The sequence below is a fragment of the Sorex fumeus genome, unplaced genomic scaffold, assembly GCF_029834395.1.
Source record: "Sorex fumeus unplaced genomic scaffold, SorFum_2.1 ptg000061l, whole genome shotgun sequence".
Taxonomy (NCBI): Eukaryota; Metazoa; Chordata; class Mammalia; order Eulipotyphla; family Soricidae; genus Sorex; species Sorex fumeus.
This window is the reverse complement of record NW_026606118.1, coordinates 4,451,270-4,479,049: the sequence shown is the minus strand read 5'-3', so window position 1 is coordinate 4,479,049 and position 27,780 is coordinate 4,451,270. Positions and strand designations below refer to the sequence as shown.

The window sequence follows — 27,780 nt, the reverse complement described above, 5'->3', positions numbered from 1 at the left end:
AGTTGTCCTCCCTCACACACTTCACTCTCATGTGTTTAGAGGATTTGGAATCTCATTCACTCCAGACTCCTATGCTGGGGGAATATTAGGACACCAAAGTGGTTGAGTAAGAATCAGTACTGAATCTGTTGTAAACAGTTAGAAAGTAATCTTCCCTTTTTTCTTCTTTTCTTCCCCTCCCCCATGGGTTTTTGGGTCATACCCAGCATTGCTCAGGATATACTCCTGGTTCTGTGCTCACAAGTCACTCAGTTTGGGGGACCATATGGGATGCTGGGTCAGCCACATGCAAGGCACACACCTTCCCCACTGTACTATTGCTCCAGTCCCAAAAATAATCTTTTTAAATATTATTTAATAACCTGTCATAAAGGGCTTGCATAAAAATGGGCCATTGACTGTTGCCTCATTGCATCCTAGATAGTGAGATGATCCCAGTCCCTCTTGGGCCAGTGAACACTGGGGCAGGCCGCCAGCTCAGGCCACATAAGTTCAGACCTGCCTGGTGAGATACAGACTGAGGAATCACTCCTGGCAGGGTTTGGGGCACCATATGGTTTGGCCGAGAGGGATTCTGTACGGGCTGTGAGCAAGACAAGTGCCCTACCTGCAGTACTATAACTCCAGCCCCAGGAACCTCTTATTATTATAACTTTGTTTTTGACCACACTTGGTGGTACTTAGGGGTAACTCCTGCCTCTGCACTCAGGAATCGCTCCAGGTGGGCTTGGGGGACCAGAAGGGATACTGGGGATAGAACCTGTGTCAGCTGCGTGCAAGGCAAAAGCCTCTCCAGCTTTACTATCTCCAGCCCGCCAGCCTCTTATTTTGGTCCTCTTAGGAGTGGAGTGTGTAAGGACCCAGTAGTGATGCTCGGCAGATACTCTCCACTCTGCCAGGGTTTCCCTTCTGGTGGTGCGCAGGGGCTGAATCCAGGTGGGACCCCTCCATTCTGAACATGTGCCCAGCCTGTTCAGCTATCTGAGCTGCCGTCTCTGGACCCATTTTCTCTGAGAGGGTGAGAGGGTGTGTGTTTCTGGGCGAGACCCAGCAATGCCAGGAGTCACTCCCGGCTGTCCTCAAGGGACCATATGCAGTGCCAGCAGTTAAGCCAGTTTTAGCAGTAAGACCTTAACTCCTGTAAAGTCTCTGCCCTCCCACCCCACTTATTTTGTTTGCGTTTTTTGGTCACATCAGCAGTGCTCAGGGTATATTCCTTCCTGGCTCTGTGCCAGAGAGCTCTCCTGGCAGGGTATGGGGCACCACATATGGTGCCAGGGATCGAACCCAGGTAAGTAATATGCAAGGCAACCATGCAAGTGCTATAACTTCTCTGCTACCTCTTAGGCCCCAAAGACCCCCACTTTTTAGTGCACCAGTGAATCCAGCTTTTTAGACAATGAGCACCTTAAAAGCTTAACTTTGGGGCTGGAGCAATAGCACAGCGGGTAGGGCGTTTGCCTTGCATGCGGCAAACCCGGGTTCGATTCCCAGCATCCCATATCGTCCCCTGAGCACCGCCAGGGGTGATTCCTGAGTGTAGAGCCAGGAGTAACCCCTGAGAATCGCCAGGTGTGACCCAAAAAAAAGAAAGAAATAAAAAAAGCTTAACTTTGCCCCAGGACTGTGGCCTGGTTTATGGGGCCGGTGAGAAGAACAGAACAGCTCACCTCAAGCAGCTTGAGTAAGAAGCATTAGGGCTGGAGCCGTCGTGCAGCTAATAGGGTGCTGACCCTGCACACTGCTGACCTGGGTTAAATCCAGGCACCCCGTGTAGTCCTCCAGGCCCACCAGGATTCAGCCCTGAGCACAGTCGGGCGTGCCCAAAACAAGAAGAAACAAAGTCAGAGGGCGGCCAAATGAATCCAGGGCTCTGAGGCATTAGGCTGAGCACCTGCTGGCTCAGAGTTCTGGCGGGCACACGCTTCCGTGCCCCACAACCTCCAAGTAAGTGACTGAGGCTCCTTTTCTCTAAACACTAAAAGGAAGCTAAGAGGAATTCGTGGAGCAGTTTGGAGGCTGGCGAGCGATTGCGAGATCTTCCTGGACTCATGAAAACACGCAAGGCCCATTCCTAACGGCCCTGCCATTCCAGTTACCCTGGCTGTCCGATGGTTACACTGTGCTCAGACACACCCGGCTGGTATTGACCGTGCCTTGCTCCTCTATTCTTCTCACAGGTGCCCTTTGTGCAGAGAGACTCTGTGATCTCTGGAGTCGCACAGCCCTGGGGGCCCGTGACATCTCTAGGAGGATTAACCTGCCAGTTCACTAACGTTTGAACTGGATCCAGTCCCCAATGAAGGAGTCTAGAGGTTTGAGAGCTCGGTGACGGAGCTGGCCTTAGCCACTTGCAGCCCTTGCACCCTCGGGTTCCCGAGGGCAGGTCCTCGGCTCTGCAGGAAGGCGCTGTCCCCTCCCCCCCTCCCTGGTAGGGCTTTGCAGGCTCCGTGCACGAGATGCAAAGGGCGCGCAGTGCTCCAACGAAGTCCTAAACAGGAGTCACCCCGGAAAGGAAAGCAGGATTATGGGCTAACAAAAAAACGTAGAGAAATTTTGTCAGCCACGTGCCTGCAGAACCGCCTTAAACCCACAGTGCCTCGCGGCGGTATCCCGGGCTCTGGCGTGGTCACGGTGACTCCGGGCGATCAAAACCCAATTCGGCCCCCGGCCCCCGGGAGCGACACCGTCCCAGAGGAGGCGAACGCGGGCAGCGAAGACAGGGGGGTCTCAGGCACGCCCCCGCGCCCGTGCTCCTCGCGCACGCGCACGCGCCTCCGCCCGCGCTCCTTCAGGCGCCTGCGCGCCGCGGCCGTGGGCGGGGCGAGTCCCGGCCCCGCCCCGCGCCCGTCAGCGGCCCGGCCCGCGGGGGCTGGTTTTTCTCGCCGACGGCGCGGGACCCGGCCAGTGCGGCAGCTGGACGTGCGGCAGCATGAGTGCAGGCGCGGACCCCGTGGTCATCGTGTCGGCGGCGCGCACCGCCATCGGTGAGTGGCCGCGGCCCCCGCGGGTTGCGAGCGCGGGTCCGGGGTCCGGCCCGGCGGCGGCGGCGGCGGCGGCGGAGCCCCCCGCCCCCGCGCCTCGCGCCTCCCGGGGGCCTCGGGCAGCCCCGCGCCCTCCCGTGGCGGAGCCCCGCCCACCCGCGGCTGCGATTGGCCGGCCGGGTAGAGCCATCGCCCCGCGCGGCGCTCCCATTGGCCGGCCGCGCAGAGGCGGTGTCTCGCGAGGGCGCTGATTGGCCGGCCCGGGCAGGGCCAGCTCAGCGCAGAGGCGGCGGCGGGCGGAGCGAGCGGGTGGGCCGAGGGGCCGCGCGGGGTGGGCGGCGGCCGGGGCCGGAGCGACGCGGGCTCGGCACAGCCCCTGGGCCGGGGGTCGGCCGGCCCGCGGCTCCGGAGGGGCGCGGGGCGATGGGCGGGGCCCGCCACCCTCACCCGCCCGGCGCCCCCTTGTGCCCTAGGTTCATTCAATGGGGTCCTGGCCACGGTTCCCGTGCACGAGCTGGGCGCCACCGTCATCAGGGAAGTCCTGAAGAGGGCCGCCGTGGCGCCCGAAGACGTGTCCGAGGTCATCTTTGGACACGTGCTGGCCGGAGGTACCTGCCCGACGCGCGCGGGTCGCGCCCCCCGATGCCCCCCGTCGGTGCCCGCCGCCCTCCCCCGGTGGCCCCAGCCCTGCTCTCACCCTTCCCACACTGACCTAGAGCAGAAACTTCAGAGACTTCTCTGCAGGAGAAATCCTTTCCCAGGAAATCCTTTTACAAAACCTGGGGCTAGGTTTATGATATTGTTTTAGATGGTGTCCAGTCAAACATTGAGATCTTAGGGAAGTGGTCTAGGGATCTGACATCCGTGTGCAAATCAAACATTGACAATAGATCCGTGAGTGTGGGGGAGGGGGCTTGTGCTTTGGGCCCCACCCATTAATGCTCAGGGAATATTCCTGGGTGGGTGCCAGGAATTCAAGCCAGGACTGTCTGTGCAAAGCAGTACCTTAACCTTGGTATGATCTCCTGGCTCCCTTATAAGATCTCTGAATTTTTTTAATTTAGGTAGTGATAGATCGCTGACCTCAGCCAGCGCAGAGAGAGAGCCAAGTAAAAGTGAAGGAAATAGGAGAAGCCTATTGGGGTACGTTCCTGGGCGGGACTCTATGAACATCTGATGAGGCTGGGGTAGAACACCCCTTAAGAGAGTATGCGCGGCTGGAGCGATAGCACAGCAGGTAGGGAGTTTGCCTTGCACACAGCTGACCCAGGTTCGATTCCCAGTATCCCATAGGGTCCCCAGAGCACCACCAGGACTAATTCCTGAGTGCAGAGCCAGGACTAAACCTTGTGCATCGCCGGGTATGACCCAAAAAGCAAAAAAAAAAAAAAAAGAGAGAAAAAGAGAATGAGTGGGATTTTTAAGTTGTTTTGGGCAGGAAAAGGGAACAAAAACTAGTGAAACCACTGCAGTTGCTTGATCTAGCCTCTGTTTGTAGTGGGTCGCTGTGAGGAAGCATGGATGCAGCCTGGTGGCTTCTTGTCACAAATGGCCCGTATGTCCTGTCTTCTGTGCTGAGGGCACGGTGATCTTTGATTCTGGGAATGACATTATTTTACCCATTGGTTGCCAACTGGTTCAGAACAAACTCTATAGGTAATTTGATTTGTGTGTTGGAAATTTAACCCTAGGAAAGTCCTCCAATACAGTTACTACTGGCCTCATTCAGTCTCTCCATCCTCCTGAAACCTCTTCTGTGGCCAGAGCCCCTGGGTTTGTTTCTCTTATACTTGGTCTAAGAAAAGTTCCTTCTTGGCGTTAATGATTTTTGTATGTGGAACCAGACTAGCACCCATGTAGTCTCTAAGGAGCTAAGTAAGGCATGGGGTAGCAGGTGTCCAGGGCAGGAGCTTAAAGCATTGTGCTTAGAGGGACGAACTTTCCAAAGAACCCAAACAGGCAGATTCCTCATCAGGCTGCCAGACACTCTCTCCTTCACAATGAACCTGCTTCGCCGTTCCTTCCAGGCTGCGGGCAGAATCCCGTTCGACAGGCCAGCATAGGTGCCGGAATTCCCATCTCCGTTCCAGCCTGGAGCTGCCAGATGGTCTGCGGCTCCGGCCTCAAAGCCGTGTGCCTGGCACTGCAGTCCATAGGAGTGGGAGACGCCCGCATCGTGGTTGCAGGGGGCATGGAGAACATGAGCAGGGTAAGGATGGCAGCGCAGCCGTGTCCTGCTACTGCGAAACCGCACACACGGCTGTGAGTCACGGCCAGAGGCCCCCAATCAAAACGGTACTGTAAAACGCAGTGCAAACATTTATAGCACTGTAGCACTGTCCTCCCATTGTTCATAGATTTGCTCAAGCAGACCCAGTAACGTCTCCATTGTGAGACTTGTTACTGTGTTTGGCATATCAAATACATCACGGGTAGCTTGCCAGGCTTTGACATGCGGGCGAGATACTCTCGGTAGCTTGCCGGGCTCTTCGAGAGGGGCGAAAGAAGTGCAAACATTTATTTAAAAAAAAAAAAGAAGCACATTTCTAAGAGGCAGATGGGTGGGTTCTGCCGTGAGCCCTCCAGACAATTCACTCTCCTCCAAATTGGATGGGAAATCTTCTGGAAGAAACCTGTCGGCCAGAGTCTCTTATGTTCCGAACGGTTCCTGAAGCGTGGATCCCTTTAGCTGGGATTTAGGACTTCTCTGTGTTGGTTGTTATTTTGTGGATCAGGATGGATCTAGGCAAAGCACACATATTACCTGGGAACTATATCCCTGGATTCAGAATTCTGCCACATTTTGGGGAAAAGTAGACTCAGTCTGTGTCTGACCTGCCAGCGATGGCTGGCTACCGGGAGTAAGATGTATGGCTTCAGGGGTACAAGAAGGCGGGAAAGGACTGCAGGGACCCCACTCTAGAGTTTTTCGGGTAGGTTTTGGTCCCCAGGTGGGTGTGGTTCCAGTCTCAGGGGCGCCCAGTGTTGAATGGACCATGGGGCCTCCCCTGCGGTAGGAAAGAGGAAAGATGGGATCCTGGAAGTGCCAGGAGCTGCGCTGACACTGGCCACTCTCCTGTTGCCCAAAGTGGGGACTGTCATCGGAAATGGCCCATGGGACACGTCAGCACCCAGTGCAGGGGAGCTGGGCACCCGCCTTGACTCTGGCTAGGAAGCATGCAGGGTGCATGTTTGTGTGTGGGTTTCATGGTGCAAATCTGGGAGAGCCGAGTTTTCTTTGCTCTCCCCTGAGGGAGCCTGGATCTGCTCTCGGAGGACGCCGACTCCCTGCCCCCCGCGCCCCACTGACTCGGTTCAGAGGCTCTTCCAGCTGCCCAGCCCATCTGTGGCTCTGCCCTGCTCTGATGCCGTCCCAGGGCCTCCATGCCCTGGGCTCTTGTATGTCCAGACCCCTTTGATATTGTCCCACAGTCCCCCGCCCAGGGCTGCGAGGTCCAGCACAAGCCCGGCGGGGAAGCCGCTGCATCAGGCAGAGGTCACTGAGCTGCAGACTGCCTGGAGCTGCGTGCTGGCTCTCACAGTCACTGCGAGAAGTCATCACGCTTCCTGTGGCCCCGGGCACATCCTGGAGGCCACGTTAGCTCACTATGGCCCCGATGGGCATCCTGCCCACCCCGCCCCGGGTCCCTGCAGCCTGCCTTGCCACAGTCCTCGGCGGGCTCTAGGCCGCTCCCGTTGGGTGACCCGCATTGCAGCCTCCCTGCTGCCACTGTCAGTTCCGGGTGGTGCCTCTCTTCACCCGGAGTGTCTTTGCTGGCCTCACTGTGCCTCAGTGCCCCGTGTGCGTTTCCCAGGTGTCAGGAGAATGGACCGGGTGGTCCTGCTGAAGGCCTGGCTCCTGGGCCGAGATGGGGCTCTGCGTGCGCCCCTCAGGGGGTTGCTGTGTTGAGGGCTGTCCCATCTGGATTGGCAGGGGACATGAAGGCTGACCCCAGCCCTCAGGGGGAGACACATGGGGAGCGCGGCTGCGTGTGTCAGGTGGGCCCCGAGTGGGGATGCCCCGGGATTCTGGGTGAGATGTTACACAGGAGCAGGAGCGAGCACAGCTGTGCTTCTCCCCACCCTGTCCTTGGAAGCGGCCTGTCCCATCCACCTCCCTGCTAGGGTCAGCGGTGTCTGTGGGCACGTTGCTCCTCTTCCTCCATCTTCCCCTCCCCCTCCATCCGTTGCTCATTTTGTTCCTTGGTCCCTGCTCTGGACCCAGACCTCCGCCTTCATTGTGCCACTCCGGTGCCCCTGTGCCGACCCGGGGAGTTTGAGTGAGCCCCTTGGAGCGCTGTGAGGTGCCCCTGATTTCACTGGCCCTGTGCTTCTCCCTCCAGGCCCCGCACTTTGTCCACCTGCGGACGGGAGTGAAGCTCGGGGAAATGCCCCTGAGCGACAGCATCCTCTGTGATGGGCTCATCGACGCCTTCCAGAACTACCACATGGGCATCACAGGTGCGCGGGTAGAATGGGGGCTCAGCAGGGGACAGGGACTCAAGTACTTCCTGGTGAGTGTGAGACCATGAGGTCAAATCGGGGGCCACCAGTATGTGGGGATGCAAATGTGACAGCTGTCCTGGCCCACAGCACCCAGGTCCAAGTGAGGGGGTAAGCTTGGTGCCTATTTCCCCAACGATTCTTTGTGTGACCCCTGTTTTACAGACAAACAAAGAGGTTGTGGGAGTCAGGTGCTTAGAGGTCAAATGTGCATCCTGGCCGGGATTGTCCCATCACTGTTTCCTACAGACTTGACATAGATCCTCGTTTCAGGTTTTTAGGAAGAGTGAGGAAGTGTCTCCTCTCTTCCTTTCACTGAGAAAGAGGTAGATGGTACCTCAGTGTTTCTCTGGGACTTCTCCATTTAAAGGTGCCCTTTTCTCGCCAAGAAAGTATCAAAAGTCAGAGTCAGATATGGGCCATTCCTCTGACACCCACTCTGTTCTTCCTCCACTTCCCCATCAGAGTCTCATGATCACCCTTGGAAGATTCCTGCAGGGTAGGGCCACGGCAGAGCAGATGCAGTCTCGGCCTCTGCCCCTTCGAGTGGTACCATCAAGCTGAAGACGCAGGGCCGTTGTATTATTCAAGGACACCCTGAGTGGCCAAGCGCCCTGCTCAGAGGGGTGTGGTTTGCCTCTGGTTCTAGGGAGCACACACCATGGAGGAGGTAGAACGAACGTAGGCAAGAAGCGGTGAAGACTAGAAGCCAACAGAGAATAGTGTCCAACCCTGGCGCGAGTCAAGACAGTGCTGAAAGCGGGTTTGTGGTTGTGAAGGTCGAGGCTGGCATGTGGCTCAGAGGGAGAGCTGCAGGTGTGCTGAGTGGCGCCGTGCACATGTGCTCCCACAAGCAACTAAGCCTCGGGACACTGAGGAGGCCTCGGCCTCCACCCTCAGGCCTCCTGCTGGGTGCATCCTAGGGGTGCCCCTTTGATTCCTGGCACTGCAACAGAGAGTAGCCCTGCGCACCCTCAGTCCGGGCGTGGCTACCCCACCTCTGCCCCTTCCACACACGCTCCCATGAGCACAGGCAAAGGTTGTGATCAGTCCAGTCACGCAGCAGTTCAACCGGTGCCTCTCCTGGGGATTACTTGGTCCAGGTCTGTTCGACCCCTCATTGCAACAACAAAAATACAGAAATGGAACGTTAGAGGAGAAAACGCGGTAAATTATACATTTTACACAACAAAACTCACTGTCATCAATACAGAAATAAAGCACAGCATAGATTAACCGATCAGTGTCTCAGAATGTATCTCACAAACTCGATGTTCAGTACAGGAAAAACTCTTGGGGGGCATGGAATTTCGGACCACAGCTGGTGACGTACAGAGTTACTCTGTACTCTGAACTGAAGAATTACTCTTGGTGGTGCTCAGGAGACCATATTGGATGTCAGGGATGGAATCGAGGTCGGCCCTGTCAAGGCAAACACCCTCCCCACGGTACTATCTCTCTAGCCTCTAAAGAACTCCTTTCATAATGCAAACTTGCCTGTTGGAGTGAGTGTGTCAGCACTTAATTTGAGGTTATGCAGTGAGATTTCATGTTGAGTAGCCACGAGGGGTCTCACGCACTCAAGGGCTAGTTCTTTCTGCTTTGTTGCTAAAAGGTCTACCTCAGTACGTAATTTGTTTTGAGGCCAAACTTAGCCTTGTGTTCAGTGCTCACTAGTACCCCTGGCTGTAAGCGGGACCATACGCAGTGTTGGGGAGCAAACCAGGGTTAGCAGCATGCAGAGCATCAGATCATCCTGTTTCCGTTATTACAAGCTGTAATAAGGAAGTGTTCAAAAGAATCAAACTGTATATAGGAAAGCAGAAAAAGGGGGGAATAATGGGTGCTCACATGTTATTGCAGTAGCTGCACATTCTGTGCTGGGGAGGCTCGTGGTCTCAGGGCAGCTCTGGTGGCCTGAGATCCTAGTGGCCCTGCAAAGGGTTTTTCTTAGTGGGACCCAAGCCCCTTCCCGATGTGCTTACTCTATCTCTTTTTCTTCCACAGCGGAAAATGTAGCCAAAAAATATCAAGTGAGTCGCGAAGAGCAGGACAAGCTGGCAGTCCTGTCCCAGAACCGCACGGAGAGCGCGCAGAAGGCTGGCCATTTTGACAAAGAGATTGTGCCCGTGTTCGTGCCATCGAAGAAAGGTGGGCACTGAGTCCACGTGGGCCACACCCAGATGGGGGTCCTGCCGCGCGTGTGAGGGCCATTGAGGGCAGGGGGGTTGGGGTGCCGAGCAAAACACCCTCTCAGTGCGTGTGAATCCGTGCTGGGCTGGGGGTCAGGGGAGGGGCCAGTGGCCATCAGCCACTCTGGGTCCCGATGTCCGCGCTGCCGTGTGGACCCCGAGCTTTCCCAGCAGCTGGAGCGTGGGGCCACAGCTGCGAGCGGACTGGTGCCCTCCAGGGGGACTCTCGGGAGTGTCGTTTCTGGGTCCCTCCCTGCTGCTCTGGGTGACCTGGCCAGGGCCTCACTGTGTCTCTGTCGGTTGCGTTACCGAAACATGTCTGTGCTCCTCAGCCGTTATCTGATTGGCTTCGACATCCCCGTGGCCGTCTGTTGAAACCCGCCACGTCCTGCACCCCACACCATGGTCACCTTTGCACAGGGAACAAGGATGCCTGTCACTGCTTTGCCGAGAAAGGGCTGTGGGCCTCAGGCCCTCGAGGCTCCCGAGACAGTGTGTGCAGGGGATAGGCCTGCGCTTCTGGCTCTGTGCACTTCCTGCTGCTGCCATGGAACCTTCTTTGTGCAGATCGGAATCCTCGGGTCCCGGGACTGAGGGGCGCGCTGTCCCGAGCGCACGTCTCTAGACTAATGAGGGTCATTGATTGCCTCCTTGCAGGTCTCACTGAAGTGAAAGCGGATGAGTTTCCTCGACACGGCAGCAGCCTTGATGCCATGAGTAAGCTTAAGCCGTACTTCCTGAAGGATGGGACAGGAACAGTGACCCCTGCAAATGCTTCAGGTGGGGCTTTCTGATGGCGAATGCCAGCATCTCTTGTCTACCACCTGCTTATTTTTAATGTGATTTATCCTAAAGCCTCAGTTGCTTTATGGGAAATGCAATTTCTCCATATTTGATCCTTCTCCATATCTGATTAACTTCAATTAGGCTGGAAGATGGTGTTTCATTACCCACTTTTTAACAGGGAATCTGAGCTGTTTCGTTACTGTGAGTGAAAAGGAAAACTTGCAGCATCTTCTGTGAGGGCTGTATTATTACTTTCATTTTTCTCCATCCCCAACTGCTGTCATTTTTCCTATTTCCTCCAAGAATGTTTGTTCTCAGCTGTCATACTGTGCTTCTGTCTTTCCCCCTAAATACGTGCCAAGTGCTTTGCCAAGACACGTGAAGCACAGCTGTGGTCCTACCTCGTGGTCCACAGTGGTTGTGGAGCTGGGTTGGTGAGCACTGGAGCATGAGCCCCACCTGTCTTCCAGGAATTAATGATGGCGCCGCTGCTGTGGTTCTCATGCGGAAATCAGAAGCTGTGAATCGTGGGCTGACACCTTTAGCTCAGGTTGTTTCCTGGGCACAAGAGGGTGTGGACCCTGCCATCATGGGAACAGGACCCATCCCAGCGATCAAGCAAGCCGTGAGTTTCTGTCACTTTGCTTGTTCTTTGCTTTGGATGGAACCTGCATGGAGCCGAATGGCTTTGCTCACTATTTTGTTATGGAATTTGCCTTTAATGTTTTCGGGAGACAAGTGGGCTTCCGGGACTATGCCCTCCTGTCCTATCGGACCTTGGGGATCCTATGCAATTGCCTGTGAACCTGTGTCTACCCCATTGTACTGTCTCTGGCCTGTCTTACTAGTCTTTTCACGTTCCCTACACTGTGACCATTCAGGATATTGGGGTATGTCTTCTTTGGGGTCTAAATATTCTAAAATTTTGGGGGCTGTAGCAATAGCACAGCAGGTAGGGCGTTTGCGCGGCGGACCTGGGTTCGATTCCCAGCATTCCATATGGTCACGAGCACTGCCAGGGGTAATTCCTGAGCGCAGAGCCAGGAGTAACCCCTGTGCGTCGCCTTTCAACTTTTCCGGTTGAGGCAGTCAAGTGTGAGACACGCTTGCCTAATGCAGGAACACAAAGTGGCGGTTTTCAGAGAGCCTTGCTTTGTGTTTGCAGTGCCAGGGACCAGTCAGGGTCCTCCATGGGCATGTGACCCAGTGCTGTACTTGGCAGTACATTCTGCTTCACACCCAAAGTGAGGAAATTTCTACCCAAGCTTTCAGACCTCAAATCTATTCTCCTTCCAGGTTGCAAAAGCAGGTTGGTCCCTGAGTGATGTGGATGCCTTTGAAATCAACGAAGCGTTTGCAGTGCTCTCTGTGGCCATAACGAAGGAACTGGGATTAGACCCAGAGAAGGTAAGTGGGAACGAGCAGTCCCCAGAGCTAGAGCAGGGTGGCAGGAGGCAGAACCCAGGCACTGGCCGAGGCGGGGGTAGACAGTGCTGGGCCTCTGGGGGCTGGGGGCGCCCCTTCCTGCACCTCCTCCCTCTTATATTCTGTCCCTCATGGCGCTTATATGGGAAGGAGCCCAAGGGAGGGGTCAGTGTGGTAATGGGAGACACTGGTGTCCTCAGCAAGGACAGTGACAGGTGTGTGAGAGGGTCAGAGGTGAGCAGCATGGTTGGGGATGGGGGGGGGGGGGCGGGGGGGCTCTGTCTGCCTCCCGTGGGAGGGGTGTGTGGGGAGACGGTGGTCGGGGCCGGATCCCTTCATGCAGGGCCAGAAGGATGTCGTGTGCTTCCCCCTCAGGTGAACATGCAAGGAGGGGCGATCGCCTTGGGCCACCCCCTGGGAGCATCTGGCTGTCGGATTCTCGTCACCCTGCTGCACACTCTGGAGCGCACGGGGGGCCGTCGTGGGGTCGCCGCCCTGTGCATCGGGGGCGGGATGGGAATAGCCATGTGTGTGCAGAGAGGCTGAGCGTCAGCGTGCACTTCTGCCCTGAAGCTGCCTCAGAACGGAGTGAGGATGGACGCCACCCCGCGAGTCAAGAACCCAGGCCTGTCAGCTTCTTGTTCTTTTAATGTGTAACACGCAAGGTACGGGACAGGGGTGTCTAACATGGTCATAAATAAAAGCGGGCTCAGTCATCAAGGGCGCCCGAGTGGACGGCATCTTCGTAACCTCCGTGCTTATCGTCTTTGCTTTCTGGGTGTAATTTAATCAGATCATCAATCCGAAGAATGGTAATCGCGGCTTCTGTTGCAAACTTCAAACTCTTTATCTTAACTATGGTTGGTTCAAACACCCCAGCTTGCTTGTTGTCACGAGGCTTGCCATTGACCAAATCTAGACCAATCCTGTATTTAGGGTAAACAAAACATCGGGTAAATAGCAATAAGCAAGCAACCCTTTCTTCGGCATGTCTTTCAAAACTCACTTGGGAAATGATGGGACAGATGATTAACTACTGAACTAGCTGTTTATGACAAAGTTGGTAGTGTAAATACTGTACAAAGGACTAGAAAATAACTTCTAAATATAACTGGACAATGGCAGCAACATGGTTGCTCGCCTTACTGCACCCCAGAAAACACGCAGCCAGTGAGACAGGTGCAGGGCGCTGGAAACAGGTCAATGTACCAGTTTCTGTCTGCAAAATCATACACACTCGCGCTCCACACCCACATCACAACAGAAAAACACCAACTGTATGTGGAAAACCAAGCCAAGGACATGGATCCCCGCAAGTCAATCTCCCTGGAACTGTCCTCAGATGAACAGCAGGGAGAGGAGAGAGATGCACTGGTCCCTCAGGCACGAAATGCAAGCTATGACACACTGGCTAGGAACATGCATGCAAGGACATGCTCACCATTTCAGGTTTTTGCGCTCCGGGTTGACCTGGGCCTCGTTATGGAAAGCTCTCAGCTTTGCAACTAGATCCGTAGAATCTTGAGCTGCATTGACCGCCAAAGTGTTTGGGATAACTAGAAGAGATCTCGCAAATTCTGCGATAGCTAGTTGTTCCCGAGATCCCTAAAACAAGACAGCGTTCTTAGGATGAGAAAAGCTGCGCCCCCACCCCCAAGGATGAGGCCCCCGAGCAGCGTGCGGAGTGCTGCCGGCCCCCGTCCCTACCATGCTGGTGGCGTAGTTCTCCAGGTAGATGGACAGGGCGGCTTCCACCGCGCCCCCACCAGGAACTACAGACTTGGACTCCAGAACTCTCTTCACCACACACAGCGCATCATGTAAGGAACGCTCCATCTCGTCACACATGAAATCGTTCGCCCCACGCAGGATAATGGACGCCGAGGAGCGAGCCTTAGTGCTGCAGAGAAGGGAAGGTTCTCCCGTTACTCCTCTCCCCCAACCACGATCACGACTGGAGGTCCCCCGGTGCCGGCCTAAACTAGCTGCCCCAAGACACTCGATAGGCTCCACTGAGCAATGTCGAGACCACGCACTGGGGATGGAAACGGATGCTGCACCCCCATTTACAAAGGTCCCGTCACTGTATCCCACGCGTATAACTGCTCAGATCACGGTCAGAGCAGAGCAGCAAAATCAATGGGAAGGCGCCATCGAGTTCCGCAGGAAGACGTGTAGCTTTGTGAAAGCAGCCTTACTTCTTGATCAAGATCAGCTCGTCATCACAGATTCTCTCCTGTACCACCTCTTCCGCTTGTCCCAACATGGAAGATTCAAAAGTTTCTTCACCTTCCAAATTGGCCAAGGTCGACAGAATCACCGCTAGTAACATAATGGAAAAACTTATAAGCATTTTCCTCCATCAACATGTTCATATCCTGCTCAGATCCAGAAATATCTGAGAGTTCAGTGTAAGGCCTGCAGAAAGAGCTGAGGCCTGGGACCCAGTCACTGCTGAATCCTGTACACCTCGTGTCAGGAAGCAGGAGGGGCACCATGTCAGCCACGCTGCAGAAGCGGAGATCGCGGGGGAAGGGGAGCGCCCACCTAGGACATGCAATTGCCATGAGAGGGTCTCGTTACAAAAAGGCAAAGAAAACGGGCCAAGACTGCTTAATGGGTTGGTGTCTGGGTTCATCCTGTTTCCCGTGTCCCAGGGCACTGCTGCACGTGCACCCGACAGCGTTCACGGTCACGGACACCAGGGGAATGCCTACCTCCAGATGCTTTAGCAATGCGCTTCAGGTCCCTTTTTAAGACTCTCCTGACTGCCATGGAGCCAGATTCCACAAAATACTTCAGACACATGTCATCAATGCCGCCGGTGGTAAGGATGACATTGGCCCCTGTTGCCAGGATCTTCTGGATTCGTTCCTTGGTAATATCTGATTCTCTGTGGAGAGAAAAGAATTTGAGAAACAACCTGAAGTTAGCCTGGATTTTTATACCACTCCTCTAAGCATTAACCCCCATATTAAAACCAAAAAAAAATTTTTTTTTGGGCTCTTTGAGTCATATCCGGCAATACACAGGAATTCCTCCTGGCAGTGTTTGGGGACATATGGAACGCTGGAGATCAATCCTGTTCGACTGCAAGGCAAATGCCCTTCCTACTGTACTACCGCTCTGACCCCAAAATAAGTGGTTAATAATCATGATTCTGTAAAACTGAGAACCTTGGGTAATTCAAAATTTCTAGCTCTTCCATCTTCCAATCTGAAGTAGGAGTCAGTACAGAAAGCAGTGAGGTTTTTTTTGGGGGGGGAGGTATGGGGGATGGCACACCCAGTGATGTTCAGGGGTTACTCCTGGCAACACTCAGAGGAAACATACCGGATGCTGGGGATCGAAACCTCGTCATCCCTGTGCAAGGCCCACGCCCTACCCGCATACTCCTGCTCTGGCCCAAGACAGGGCTTTTATATTCAAGGCAGTTGGCAGGGGTGTGTGGAGTGCCTCAAGTCTGGCATCCTTAGAGGGTCCAGAGGTCAAAGTGCAGGGTGAAACAGGAAACCAAGTTAGACTGGAACCAAGAAGTTTCCTCATTCACCCCTTTGTTTTTGGGTCAGACCCAGCACTGCTGGGGGATTAGGGGGCCACAAAGTGTTAGGGACCCATCAGGGCAGAATCATGTGATCCAGCTAGCTGGCATTCACTGTTCTTTTTAGGATGCCTCACCTCAGACCAGGGCTTCACAGTTGTGAGGGGACTGCTGAACCACTGTCATACAGTGCGTGGGCCACTCCTGGTAGGTGGCCTATCTTCAAATCTGCATGCAAGATCATGCCCCCGACCATTAAGAGATTCGAGCGAAAAGAACTGCTCATGATGCCAATGCAGAGATACTGGGAAGAAGAGAAGGAAGCAACGGCTGGAACTAGAATGTCTCCCGAGTGGCTGAGGATTAGGTTCAAACTGAAGATTTCGTTTGCTTCAAGTTAGCCTGTCCTCTGGTACAAAGAGCAGGCTACGGGAAGAGAAAGAAAACTTTCCAGTCCAACAAAATGACTCTGGGCCCTGTATCATGCTGAGGCTGCAGGAAGCAAACGTGCAGCTCATAAGGCATGAGAAGACACAGCCTTGGAAACAGCTGGATGGAGAACCAAGCCGTTTCCCTTTCCACTCAGACTTGTGCTAGACTGCTCAGGGAACATGTTTACAATAGTGCTAACGCTTATGGTTACTACACCCTGCCACAGGCCACGGTAGGACCCTAGCCAGCCTCTATCCTGTGTCCCAGACACAACCTGCTTGAGCATCTCCGGCTCGTCACTGTTCACTTTCCATGGCCCTTCCTTTCTCCCCAGACTACAGACGAGACCGGCCTTGGTCCTTCTCTCTGACCTACTTCGCTTCACTTGATCCCTCCCGTTTCATCCAGGCTGTCACAGCAACTAAGAACTTAATCTTTTTCTTAGTTGTGCTACATGCCACTGTTGTCCGTACCACAGCTCCTTGCCCCCTTCACCAGTCATTGACAGAGCCTTTTAAAGGGAAACGCTCATCTCAACCATCAGAGCCCATACTTTAGGGCCTGGGGAGAAAGTACAGCAGACAAGGCGCTTGCTTTGCACACAGCCAACTCGGGTTCGATTCCTGGCATCTCATATGGTCACCCAAGCCCACCAGAAGTAATTCCTGAGTGCCAAGTGTGGCCCCAAATCAAAAAAGGGCAATTAGGGGTGTTTTCTAGCCTGAGCTAAGAGAGGTATCCCACATCAATAAAACTGCAAGAGCAGATGGGTGAGTACTGTGAGATCAGTTTTTAGGCGTATGGGCTCTAAGATGCTTAAACTGCATTCCTTTCTACAAGTATGCGCCAAGTTCAAAAAACACATTTGGGAGTCTCTACCAGAGGGCGGTGTCTGAAGCCATGGAGAGAAGAGAGAACAAGAGGGTGGATGCCAACTTCAGAGACAGAGGCAGTGGTACCACAACAACACCCCCACCCGCTCCGAGGAGGGAGCAGTCAAAGGCCTGATCAAAGGCCCAGAAAAGGAAGATGGCAACAGGCTGGTCAATTTCGCCTTGACCATGCAGTCTCCCACTGCTAAGGGGAGGGAAAAGGGGGCAAAGGGGGCGGGAAACACAAGCACCAGAAACGGAGTCCTGTAAATCACGAGGGCGACCGAACTGTAGACAGTATGGTGGGTAAGGCCCTTGGCCTTGCATGCCAACCTGGGTTGATCCCCAGAACCACAAAGGGTCTCCTGAGCCCTGCTGGCTGGGGCTCCCCGATACACCCAGGAACAGGAGGGTCAGAGACAGTACACAGAATATGGCTCTTGCCGTCTGTGTCTGATCCAAGCTCGAATCCTTGGCACCACACCTGGTGCCCCGAGTACTGTTAGGAGTATATTCTAAACACAGCTGGGTGTGGCCCCCAAACAAAACACCTAGTAAGAGTGGGGCAAAAAGTTGACCTGGAGGGTCGACGAGATGCCGTGAAGGAGGCAGGCCCAGATTCAGTCCCTGGCAACCCCTGGGCACTGTGCTGGGCTAAACTGCCTCCCCAGCCCCAAAGTTTCTGCTTTACGGAGGAGCAAGCCTGAAGCTGAATGTGGAAAGAAACAAAGAGTAGGATTAATTAGCCACCCAAGACAGCTAAAACGCCACGGAGGAAAGCTGAGGGCAGGAGACAGCAGACAGACTGGGGAACTTAGCCAGAGAAAGTGGCCTTGGTGGGAGGAAATCACACACCCGGTGGCTGTTCTATGCCACGTGTCCTAAGGAGAAGCTGATTTACAAACAGCCCTTTCAACAGCCAGCGCAGGGCCAGAGAGAACAGTCTAGCAGGTAGGGTAGTTGCTTGCATATACTGCTCGGGCTCAACCCCTGCATTGCATAAGCTCCTGAGCCGCGCCAGGAGTGATCCTTGAGCAGAGCCAGCAGGAAGCCTGGAGCACCGCCAGGTGTGCCCAAAACACAGGCACCCCGAGTCCCAAAGCAACTGTCAACGTACCTCTGTCTAATCTGGTCCAATTTCTCAGGGTCTGAAATAACCACCTGCACTCCAAGCTTCATCTTTGTTTTCTGCAGACTGAAGTCAAGGCAAGCGATTTTTGCATTGACTATTCTCTTGGGCATGCCTAGAATAGACCGTCAGAGCCTTTTACAGCAACCAGAACAATGCAGAATCTCATAAAATGCTTACACCTATTATACATGTCAATCTCTACTACATAAAATAACTTAAAACGTTATGTCCCATGTAAACAGGCAAATGAAAATTTTTTGGGAGGCGGGGTGGTGTGGGCCACAGCTGGTAGTGCTTGGGCTGGGGGGGGGAGGGGTCACCCCCAGCAGAGCTCAGGGAAACTGTCCAGCACCAGGAACTGAAGTCAGTTGTACGCATGCCAAGCACCTTAATCCCTGTATTATTTCTCCAGCCCACAAATTTATTATCTTGACCATAAAAATTCAGTGCTGGGGAAGTAGTTTGCAGGCACATGACTCACGCTCAAGTGTCTGGGCCTTGATCTGCATCTTCCCTCTGGCCTCCAGGCCTGATGGGGCGCCAAATTCTCCTCCCTCCGCCCCACCTGAGGCTGCATCTTCCCTCCCCCGCACTGCTCTGCCACTGCCTCTTCCCTCCACCCCCCCCCACACCCCCGATTTGGGGCAGTGTTGCCAAGAGCAGCTGGGCTCTCTGAATACTACTCGGCTGTCCCAACCCTCCACAACCCACAAAGCAACACATTTGGGTTTGTTTTTTTTAACAGTCTTAAAATGCATGCGATTTGTTCTATTTTCCTTTTACAGAAACTGACCACAGCATGTAGATTTCCTTTCCTCAGGGCACTCTGCTCACCAGCAGCGAAGTGCATATTTGGGGTAATTAACATGAGAATGAACTATATGCAGGTCACAGAAGGCAAATTCCAATGCAAGTCCTTTGTTTCTTTTGGTGAATCTGGAGCCTTACCTTGGGACCCAACCACACAGTTGAGCGCGTAGCCATTGATGAGCAAACTCTCGCTCTGACTTCTTCCGTGGGCTTTGAGAATATTCACGGAATTTACGGGATAGCGAGGCTGGCCTCTTGTATCTGTGTATTTAACAGCAAGCACAGCATCTACCACCATGTTGGCAAAGAAATCACCATTTCTGGGTCAACGGTTAAGGAGAACAAGGTTTGGAATAAACAAAGGGCATGTAAGAGTTTTAGTCCGGCAGTTTGCGGAGTGCTGGGGGCTGGTTACCACCGTCTGTCTTTCATTAGAGTCATAGCCTGATGGCTCCTTTCCCACCAAAACGCAAGGGCAACAATTTGAAAAAAACCCCAGCACACCCCCTCACCACCCATAGTCAAGACTAAGCATTTTAACAAAGCCTAAGCTTCCCTGGAGTAAAACAAAGGATACATTCCAATGATTTTGGAAGACATTGAGGTCTTAGCTGCATTGATCAGGCAATCCCTTCCAAGCTCATCCGTGTTAATAATTAGGTTTTCATTGATGTAACGCACCGCTTCCCTGTTTCGAGCGTGGGAGAGAGCACACTTTAGGCGGCTGGCAGGCTCCCACATAATGCCCTTCCCATCCAGTTTACACACCACCGTCACCAGTTTTCTGTCCTGCCGTTTCATATAGAAGGAGGGCACGGAGATACCCTCCCCCTTCAGATCCCGGCAGTTTCACTCTCTCCCACAAGCATAGCCACGAAAATCCACCGGTAGGAGAAAATGTGGCAGTCAAATGGGAAATGCCGAAATGCCTGCCCAAATACAACTTGTTTGGGGGCCACACCTGACAACGCTCAGGGGTTACTCGGGGCTCTGCACCAAGGAATTACTCCTGGCAGTCAGTGCTCAGAGACCAAACCTGGGTCGACCGTGTTGGAGGAAACGTAGACCCTACTTGCTACGCCACTTCTCCAGCCCCCAAGTACAACTTTCCTCAAAATGAAATTTAGTCAATCCAAACACTTGGGGCTGGAGAAAGCAACTGGGTCACCCTCAGACCACAGGGCTCCCTGACACAGCGAGAGCAGGCCACAAACAACGCTGGGGCAGGGAGATAGTCCGGTGGTCCGGGCACAGGGACCCATCACCAGCACTACCCCTCCACGCCCAGCCCCTAACACCCCCCTCCAGCCTGCCTAGCCCAGCAGAGCATGGCTGGCGAGCACCCCGCCTCAAAAGAGAACATGGACGAGTATTCACATAGAATTCTCTTTTGAACAGAAAACTCTTACTTGCAAGCTAGTCGATAGCCACTAATAACCGACGTGGGATGGATTTTCTGTTTGACTAGTTCATCTGCATTTTTCAGAAGTTCTGCTGCAATGATGACCTGTTCAGAAACATTCATTATGGATACTTGCTTGACATTTCTGGGTATACAATGTAGAGGCAAAAAACCACCAATGGTTCAGGTTAAGATGTGGTACCCTTGGCCCAATAGTTTTCGTTGACGTAACGCACCGCTTCCCTGTTTCGAGCGTGGCGGAGAGCACACTTCAGAGGGCTGGCAGGCTCCCACGCAATGTCCTTGCCATCCAGTTTACCCACCACTGTCACCAGTTTTCTGTCCGGCCGTTTCATATAGAAGGAGGACACCGAGAAATCCTCCCCCTTCAGATCCCGGCAGTTTCACTCTCTCCCACAAGCATAGCCACGAAAATCCACCGGTAGGAGAAAATGTGGCAGTCAAATGGGAAATGCCGAAATGCCTGCCCAATACCAACTTGTTTGGGGACCACACCTGACAATGCTCAGGGGTTACTCAGGGCTCTGCACCAAGGAATTAGTCACCTAGGTTCTAAAAAAGAAAAAAAGAAAGAAAATTCCCTTTTAATGAACATCCAGAAATGCTTTGTAGGGGACTGAAGCAATAGCACAGCGGGTAGGGTGTTTGCCTTGCACGTGACCAACCCGGGTTCAAATCCCAGCATCTCATATGGTCCCCTGAGCACTGCCGGGAGTAATTCCTGTATGCAGAACAAGGAGTAACCCCTGTGCATCACTGGGTGTGACCCAAAAAGCAAAGAGAAAAAAAAATGCTTTGTAATTAAAATTATTTTTCTTTTGGGGCTGGAGAGATAGCACAGCGGGTAGGGCATTTGCCTTGCACACGGCCAACCCGGGTTCGATTTCCAGCATCCCACATGGTCCCCTGAGCATCGCCAGAAGTAACTCCTGAGTACAGAGCCAGGAGGAACCCCTGTGCATCGCCAGGTGTGACCCAAAAAGCAAAAAAAAATTCTTTGGAATAAGTGACAATAATTGTTATGAAAAAAAAAAATCACAAGATCATAATTTTCAGTATTTTTCAAGAGGTAAATCCTACTCTTTGTTTTAGCTCAGAAATACATACTTTCCCCCCACAAACCCATAACTGTCTCTTCACAGCCTCGGCGAGTGCACTGGCTGACCTCCTAGTCTACACCACGTTATCCCATTCACAAATTTTCTCCAAGCCAGGTAGGAGTACAAGACAGTGATGCCTGCACTAAAGTCAAAAAACACTTAAAAAATCGAATGTTTTTCTCCTGCAAACAGAAAGGACAGTTGTTGAATTTCCATAGTCTCAGACACCACATGGAGGACTGATGCTAATTCCGAAGGTCCTTGAACTGTACAAACTAGCCTTGACCATCCGTTTCAACACCTCTCCCCCAAGATGTAACTGATTTTACGAATCTCCGGGAACCCACGCACCACTGAGGTCGTTCCATCTCCCACTTCCTTGTCCTGCAGATCCGCCAGCTCACACAGGACCTTGGCTGCAGGATGCTCCACCTCCAGCAGCTTCAGAATGGTGGCCCCATCATTCGTGATGGTGACATCCTGCGCGGAGAAAACAGAGCACAGATCACCCCCAGACAAAAACATTTGTCTTCCCCAAATGCAGCACCTTCATCTTTAGTGGACCGCCCAATTCCCCCCACTCCGTTATTTACACACCGTGGCTTACAAAGTTGCTCGTGAGATTAAATATTCCAACACTGCCCAAATCTAATAAAAACCAAGCCGTCAAATACCAAATACTGAAGATCTCGCCTCTTATACCAACAAACATATTAGGATACTTACACCGATATCATCCACCAACATTTTATCCAAGCCAACTGGACCAAGGGAACTTTTGACAATATTGGCAATCGAGGCTGCTGCCATAACTGTAGATAAGGAAACAACAAAGTTAGGAAGACCAGGACCCCCAAGAAAGAGGATCTCGATTACTGAGGCAAAAATTGCGGATCGAACAATCTGCAAAGAGGCTGTGCAAAGTTCATTTCATTTCTGAGCAGTGCCTGCAAGCATGGCGTGTGGACCAAAAACATTTGAAACTGGCCTTTAAATTCATGATTCTTGGGGCTGGAGAGATAGCACAGAGGGTAGGTAGGGCGCTGGCCAACCCGGGTTCGATTCCCAGCATCCCATATGGTCCCCTGAGCACCGCCAGGGGTAATTTCTGAGTGCAGAGCCAGGAGTAACCCCTGTGCATCGCTGGGTGTGACCCCCCCCAAAAAAATTCACGATTCCCTCGACTCTCCCGCAATACGACAGGTGTTCCAGCCGGCCCAAGATTCCGGCCCTGGTGCCCCACACGGGTCCACTGCTACGAGTGACTTCTGAGCATCACCGGGTGTGACCCGCAAGCCCCAAATTCCGCCTCGTGCTAGCGCTCACCGGCCACATCCCACCAAAGCGCACGCCCGAGCCGGGGGATGGGGGAGCTCGGCCGTTACTGCAGGGTTGTGTGACAAGCGCCAGGCGCCAGTGGCCAGTCATCGACTGCAGTCACGGGGTCCCAATGGCGTTGCACCAGGGAAACTGAGGCCGCTCCCGGCGCGATGGGCACAAAAGCAAAGCGGCGGGGAGCACCGGGCGGGACTCGGGGCGGGGCCGGCACGTGCTGAGCGGCCGCTCCGGGCCTCCGGGCCTCCGGTCCCCAGGCCCACGCGACCTCCGCGGGGGTTGCGGGCGTCCCCAACCCCTCCAGCCCGGGGCCCCCGGGACCCCCGGCTGGGGGAACGAGGCCCGGCGCGCAACGACGGCGGGCGCGGCCCGGGCAGGCCGGCGCCGCCGCCCGGCAGCCCCCGGGCCTTCGCCCGCCCGTACCGTTCTGGGAGCGGATGGCCTCCCCAGTGCTGCGGTCCCCGAACACGGACAGGGGGCCCTCCATCTTCGCGGCGGGCAACGCGGCGAGGGTCGCGCGGTCTCCGGGCCGGGCGGCGGCGGCGGCGGCGGCGGCGGCGGCGGCGGCGGCGGCGGCGGCGGCGGCGGCGGCGGCGGCGGCGGCGGCGGCAGCGGCGTGGACTGGGCCCGAGCGAGGCCGCGGGTGCTGCCGGGAAACTCCCCTCGCGCCCGCCGCCCGCTGCAGGCCGCGGGGCAGGGCGGGAAGGAAGGGAGGGGTGGAGGGCGGGGCCGCGCGCCGGAAGCCGGGGGGCGGGCCTACTCGTTCCTCCACTCAAAGGGCGAGCGAGAAGGGCGCCAAGGTCGGAAAGCGGAAGTGAGTCTAGGCGCAGCGGAAGAGGCGGGGACGTTCCGCGGAGGCGGCGCGACTGGTGCGGCTGCGCCTGCGCGGAGGCATATTCTAGTGCCTTCTAGAAAAGGCGGCGGGTAGAACGGAAGTGGGAGTTGGGGGTGCGTGGTAGGCCTCGCACGGAGGAAAGGTGGCCAGGATGTCGATGCTGGGCTCGCTGTATGGGCCTAAGGGGGCTGAGTCAGGGCAAGACGGGCAACGTGGTCTGACCACTGCCGCTTCCGCCGCCCCCGTCCTTCCCCGTGCTCGACTAGGAGGTGGAGCGACAGTGACGGAAACTAGTAGCGGACCTGCGAGCCTTGGGGACGCTGGGCCGGCCCTAGTGCTAGACCCCGCCCTCAGCACCGTCTGTGTGAGGCGATTGGCTCGTTCCAGCGGCGGCCTGTACCCCGGGGTGCGCGATGATTGGAGGAGCGGCGGTGACAGACGGCCTGGTCGGCCACTCAGCGGCGAGACCCGCCGCTTCCGAGTCGAGGCTCCTCCCCCGAACGAGTCTAGGGCTCTCTCCGGAACTAATATGGCTGCGCCCAGCGAGCCGCGGCGCTGCTGGTGAGGGAAGTTGGACGAGGCTCCTCCGAGTCCTTGCCCTGCACCCGCCTCGGCGATGGCGCTCCGGGCGCGGCTCTGGGAGTTGCTGCCCGTTTGCAGGAGCCCCGGTAATTCGCCTCGCCCCGACGTTTTGTGTCGTGTCCCCCTTCGCGCGTCCCGAGCGCGGTGACAGCGGTCGCCCGGTGACGCCCCGGGCCCGTGCTGGTCCCCCCGCCGGGACCACCCCGAGCAGGTAGCGCGGCTCGGAGCGCAGAGCTCGGCGCGGGCGAGGCGGGGGACAGTGTCGGGCTGCGTCTCAGGTCCCCGTGTTTTCCGTCCCCAGGGCGCGGGGGCGCAGCGCTGGCGTCCAGCGCCAGGCCGGCGGCGAAACCGACGGTGGACCCTCAGGGAAACGACGCCGTGGCCCCCGAGTTCACCAACCGGAACCCCCGGAACCTGGAGCTCTTGGCGGTGGCCCGGAAAGAGCGGGGCTGGGGGACCGTGTGGCCGTCCCGCGAGTTCTGGCACAGGTACTGGCCCACGCCGCCGCCCAGGCCACCCCTGCAGGTGGGCTCAGCATCCGCTGGGCACCTGGGTCCGGCACCCCAGCTCTGCTGGACACCGCATGCAGGGAAGGTACCTGCACCCACCCCTGTGCTTCCTCGGATCTCCCAGCCTAGTCTCCTAAAAGGTTTTTTTTCAAACGTGTTTTATCATGCATGGTCTTGGGATTTGTTAGCAATAAGGGGTGCGTGTAGCTGTTGTATCCGGGGTCACGGAAAAGCTTCCAGAGCCAGAGTGGAAAAGGTCGAAGACAGGGACTAGTCGGAGGCGTCTGACCCTCCAGATTGTCCTTGTTGATTCGCCCAACCTCAGATGGTGCCGGGGCTTGGGGAGGAGAAGCCCTGAAGAGCCGAGGGGGATGGAGAGCAGAGGGTGCTAGTGGGTACTTCCCTCCGCTCGCTGTGTGCTCCAAAGGCCCCTTGACAGAGGGAGAGACCCCAGGCCATAGGCCAGTGAGACCAATCCTGGTGGAGGAGTCAGCTAGCATTCCGCGTAGATCACTTTGTGCTGAACCCAAATTTATCAACCATCTATACTGTTTTCACCGCAGCGAGCAGATTGAACGTTTGAGCCCCAAAGGGCTTGTTCATTTTGTTTCAGTTTGGAGCAGCGGAGAATTTTCCGTAGGAAACCCAGCCCTTCCTTTCCCTCTCCAGGCCGGGGGCTTGGATTGCGTTCTCTCCCGCAGGTTGCGCGTCATAAGGACTCAGCATCATATAGAAGCCCTTGTCGAGCATCGCAGTGGCCAGGTGGTGGTGTCGGCTTCCACCCGAGAGTGGGCCATCAAGAAGCACCTGTATAGCACCAGGAACGTGGTGGCTTGTGAGAGCGTGGGCCGCGTGCTGGCGGGGCGCTGCCTAGAGGCAGGCATCAACTTCATGGTCTACCAGCCGACGCCCTGGGAGAGAGAGTCACACTCGGTGAGTGTTTCCACGTGTCTGTTCACCCATCGTCTCTGTATTTCTTTTTTTCTTTTTCTTTGTTTTGCTTTTTGGATCACACCCAGCGATGCTCGGGGGTCGCTCCTGGCTCCGCACTCAGAAATTACTCCCGGCAGTGCATGGGGGGGACCATATAGGATGCCAGGGATCGAACCTGGGTCAGCCATGTGCAAGGCAAACGCCCTACCTGCTGTACGATTGCTCCGGCCCTCGTCTCTGTATTTCTTGATGTTAGGTACAGAAAGTAGTTGTGCTTGCTCCGTGCCTCCCAGGTGGAGGTCCTGTGAGGCGTACCTCAGGGTCAGCAGTAAGTGTTCTGGATCTTTCTGGATCTTCCATGACCGTAGGCTTGCCTGGAGCCAGTGTGGCAGGAGCACTGTTTCTAGAGACCTGACGACCTTTCTTTCCTATTCAGATTTTAACATCTTCAGCGCTGATCCTCTGCTTTGGTGTTTCTCCGGTCGTGGCCCCCTCCGGCCTGGTTTCCTTCCTGTGGCTCCACGTTCCTGCTGGTTTCTCGCCTGGTCGGGGGCCCATACGGCCTCTGGTTGAGAAATGCTGCACTCCTCCTATTTGTTCCCTTCTGTCATCATTAAGTTCACTTTCGGAGGGGCCAGGAGATGGCTCCGAGGGCTGGAGCGTGTGCTTTGCGGAGGCACCGAATGCCTCCCAGGTCCTGGGCCGGGAGGAACCCCTGAGCACCGCTGCGTGGGCCTGCGTGCGCTCCAGGTCCACTGCTTTCTGAAAAATCTCAGAAGTTAGCAGGCAGAACATCTTGTTTTTCCATTTCTTAGGGAGTACACATTGTTTATTATCTATTCATTTGTACTGACTCAATCCTTTCCTTTTCTGATCTTCTGAACCAGTTGAAACGACTCCAGGATGCCATGACAGAAGGCGGCGTGGTGCTGAAGGAGCCCCGGAGGGTCTATGAGTGAAACCTCACGTCCGTAGCACACAGCTGTGGCACCCCTCAGGCGAACATCTGTAACGCTAACCAGAGTCTAATTGTGGAATGTTATTTGTAATTAAGATCATTTTAATATCTGTGTGAGTGTGTGTGTGTGTGTGTTTTAATGATTTCAGTTCTTCCCTCTTGCACATGGTAAAATTATCCAAGGAAAAACTGTTGCAGTTTTAACTTCTGAAGGACAAATGGAATGTTCAAAATAAGAATAAAGGCTTATTATGAACTCTATTTTGGTTTCATGTGAGATTTTTCTCTGCCTTTAGGTTTATGTGAAAGCATGCTTGCTGTGACAAGGGCCATGCGGAACTGGGTTATTGAAAGTGTTGCTTTTCTAAGGCACAGGGTTGAGGGCCCGCTGGCAAGCATTGATCTACAATGTTACGGAAAGATGGAAGTCTTTGACTTGACTTACATTCTGCTGGCTGGCAGTTTTCCGCTTAACACTTTGCTTGTGGAAAGGCAATTTCCAGCCAAAGCAGTTTTTCCTACTTACCCTTCTTCAATATCTAGCTCAGCATTGGTTTCAACAAAAGGTAGCTCTGTTCTGGGTGTTTTAAATAGGAAATGTCACTCTATAAATTCTAACCATCCTAGTAATGTGGAGCCTGTAGGCAAAATCTGATTTGGTTCCTGAACCCCCCAAGCAGAATCAAATTGGAAGAGAGATCACTGGGAACAGGTGGGAACACACGGGCTGGGTGGGGGCACATCTGTGAGAGGGGATCAGGAAGGAGGTAAAGCCTCAAGTGCCCTCCCCTTCACCTTCAGCTAAAGCCTGGCAGTTGGAAGCATCATGGTTTGCTCACAGGAGTTGATTCCAGCAGCTTGGTGGGAATTTGTGGCTGTTCTAAGACAAACGTGAATCATTAAAACCTTAAGCAGTTAGGGTGTCTTCAAGGACGTCTCCCCTCGATCCTAGAGTAGCTCCCAATAATGAACACAATTGTATATGTAGAAGTGACGTGGCACTATAGACTTGAGTACTGAGGACACTGTACCGTTTGGTTTGGAGCCATGCCGCACTACTCAGGGTTCACTCGTGGCAGTGTTCAGGGGGCCATATGAGATGTTGGGATTGAACTGGGGTCAGGTGCGTACAAGGTAAGAGCCTTACCTGCCATGCAATCTGTGGTCCCAGAATGCTATTTTTCAAAGAAATGTGTAAGCACCAACATTTAAAACTATGATTAAAAACTTTCAGAATGCTATGGCTTAAATGTTCTCTTTTTTTTTTTTTTTTTTTGCTTTGCTTTTTGGGTCACACCTGGCGTTGCACAGGGGTTACTCCTGGCTCTGCACTCAGGAATTACTCGGACCATATGGGATGCTGGGAATCGAACCCGGGTTGGCCGCGTGCAAGGGAAACGCCCTACCCACTGTGCTATGGCTCCAGCC

At 54.6% G+C, this 27,780-nt stretch overlaps 3 protein-coding genes and 3 non-coding genes across 6 annotated transcripts; 2 read left to right on the top strand and 4 right to left on the bottom strand.

The window, feature by feature from the left end:
• Positions 1 to 2,820: 2,820 nt before the first annotated feature.
• ACAT2 (acetyl-CoA acetyltransferase 2) lies at positions 2,821 to 12,613 on the top strand. The gene is made up of 9 exons (XM_056126046.1): positions 2,821 to 2,987; positions 3,458 to 3,592; positions 5,012 to 5,193; positions 7,328 to 7,445; positions 9,495 to 9,638; positions 10,337 to 10,459; positions 10,936 to 11,090; positions 11,762 to 11,872; positions 12,266 to 12,613. The coding sequence occupies exons 1-9, from the start codon at positions 2,933 to 2,935 to the stop codon at positions 12,434 to 12,436; spliced, it is 1,194 nt and encodes a 397-aa protein (XP_055982021.1). The 5' UTR covers positions 2,821 to 2,932; the 3' UTR covers positions 12,437 to 12,613.
• Positions 12,521 to 23,100, bottom strand: TCP1 (t-complex 1). The gene is made up of 12 exons (XM_056126044.1): positions 22,959 to 23,100; positions 21,927 to 22,012; positions 21,552 to 21,680; positions 20,087 to 20,184; positions 19,255 to 19,365; positions 18,816 to 18,997; positions 17,853 to 17,979; positions 14,608 to 14,783; positions 14,089 to 14,212; positions 13,598 to 13,790; positions 13,332 to 13,495; positions 12,521 to 12,816 (listed from the first exon to the last, which is right to left on the bottom strand). The coding sequence occupies exons 1-12, from the start codon at positions 23,020 to 23,022 to the stop codon at positions 12,600 to 12,602; spliced, it is 1,671 nt and encodes a 556-aa protein (XP_055982019.1). The 5' UTR covers positions 23,023 to 23,100; the 3' UTR covers positions 12,521 to 12,599.
• Positions 13,908 to 14,037, bottom strand: LOC130034850 (small nucleolar RNA SNORA20). Its single transcript, XR_008794172.1, has one exon. It is a non-coding gene; the product is annotated as a small nucleolar RNA SNORA20 (small nucleolar RNA).
• On the bottom strand, positions 19,456 to 19,595 carry LOC130034855 (small nucleolar RNA SNORA29). The gene has a single exon (XR_008794177.1). It is a non-coding gene; the product is annotated as a small nucleolar RNA SNORA29 (small nucleolar RNA).
• Positions 20,413 to 20,552, bottom strand: LOC130034854 (small nucleolar RNA SNORA29). Its single transcript, XR_008794176.1, has one exon. It is a non-coding gene; the product is annotated as a small nucleolar RNA SNORA29 (small nucleolar RNA).
• A 777-nt stretch (positions 23,101 to 23,877) lies between the features above and the next one.
• Positions 23,878 to 26,613, top strand: MRPL18 (mitochondrial ribosomal protein L18). Its single transcript, XM_056126051.1, has 4 exons — positions 23,878 to 24,038; positions 24,254 to 24,440; positions 25,163 to 25,394; positions 26,282 to 26,613. Exons 1-4 carry the CDS (start codon positions 23,987 to 23,989, stop codon positions 26,351 to 26,353), a joined length of 543 nt encoding a protein of 180 aa, XP_055982026.1. The 5' UTR covers positions 23,878 to 23,986; the 3' UTR covers positions 26,354 to 26,613.
• Positions 26,614 to 27,780: the final 1,167 nt, after the last annotated feature.

Bases quoted from the DNA above. Each gene is read 5' to 3' on its own strand.
- ACAT2 (XM_056126046.1), top strand. From the start codon at position 2,933: ATGAGTGCAGGCGCGGACCCCGTGGTCATCGTGTCGGCGGCGCGCACC. The intron at 10,460-10,935 runs GTGGGGCTTTCT...CCTGTCTTCCAG, and splicing joins GACCCCTGCAAATGCTTCAG to GAATTAATGATGGCGCCGCT. The intron at 11,873-12,265 runs GTAAGTGGGAAC...CTTCCCCCTCAG, and splicing joins TGGGATTAGACCCAGAGAAG to GTGAACATGCAAGGAGGGGC.
- TCP1 (XM_056126044.1), bottom strand. From the start codon at position 23,022: ATGGAGGGCCCCCTGTCCGTGTTCGGGGACCGCAGCACTGGGGAGGCC. The intron at 14,784-17,852 runs GTACGTTGACAG...TTCTCTCCACAG, and splicing joins TTGGACCAGATTAGACAGAG to AGAATCAGATATTACCAAGG. The intron at 13,791-14,088 runs GTAAGGCTGCTT...CCTTCTCTGCAG, and splicing joins GAGCTGATCTTGATCAAGAA to CACTAAGGCTCGCTCCTCGG.
- MRPL18 (XM_056126051.1), top strand. From the start codon at position 23,987: ATGGCGCTCCGGGCGCGGCTCTGGGAGTTGCTGCCCGTTTGCAGGAGC. The intron at 24,039-24,253 runs GTAATTCGCCTC...TTCCGTCCCCAG, and splicing joins GCCCGTTTGCAGGAGCCCCG to GGCGCGGGGGCGCAGCGCTG. The intron at 24,441-25,162 runs GTACTGGCCCAC...TCTCTCCCGCAG, and splicing joins TCCCGCGAGTTCTGGCACAG to GTTGCGCGTCATAAGGACTC.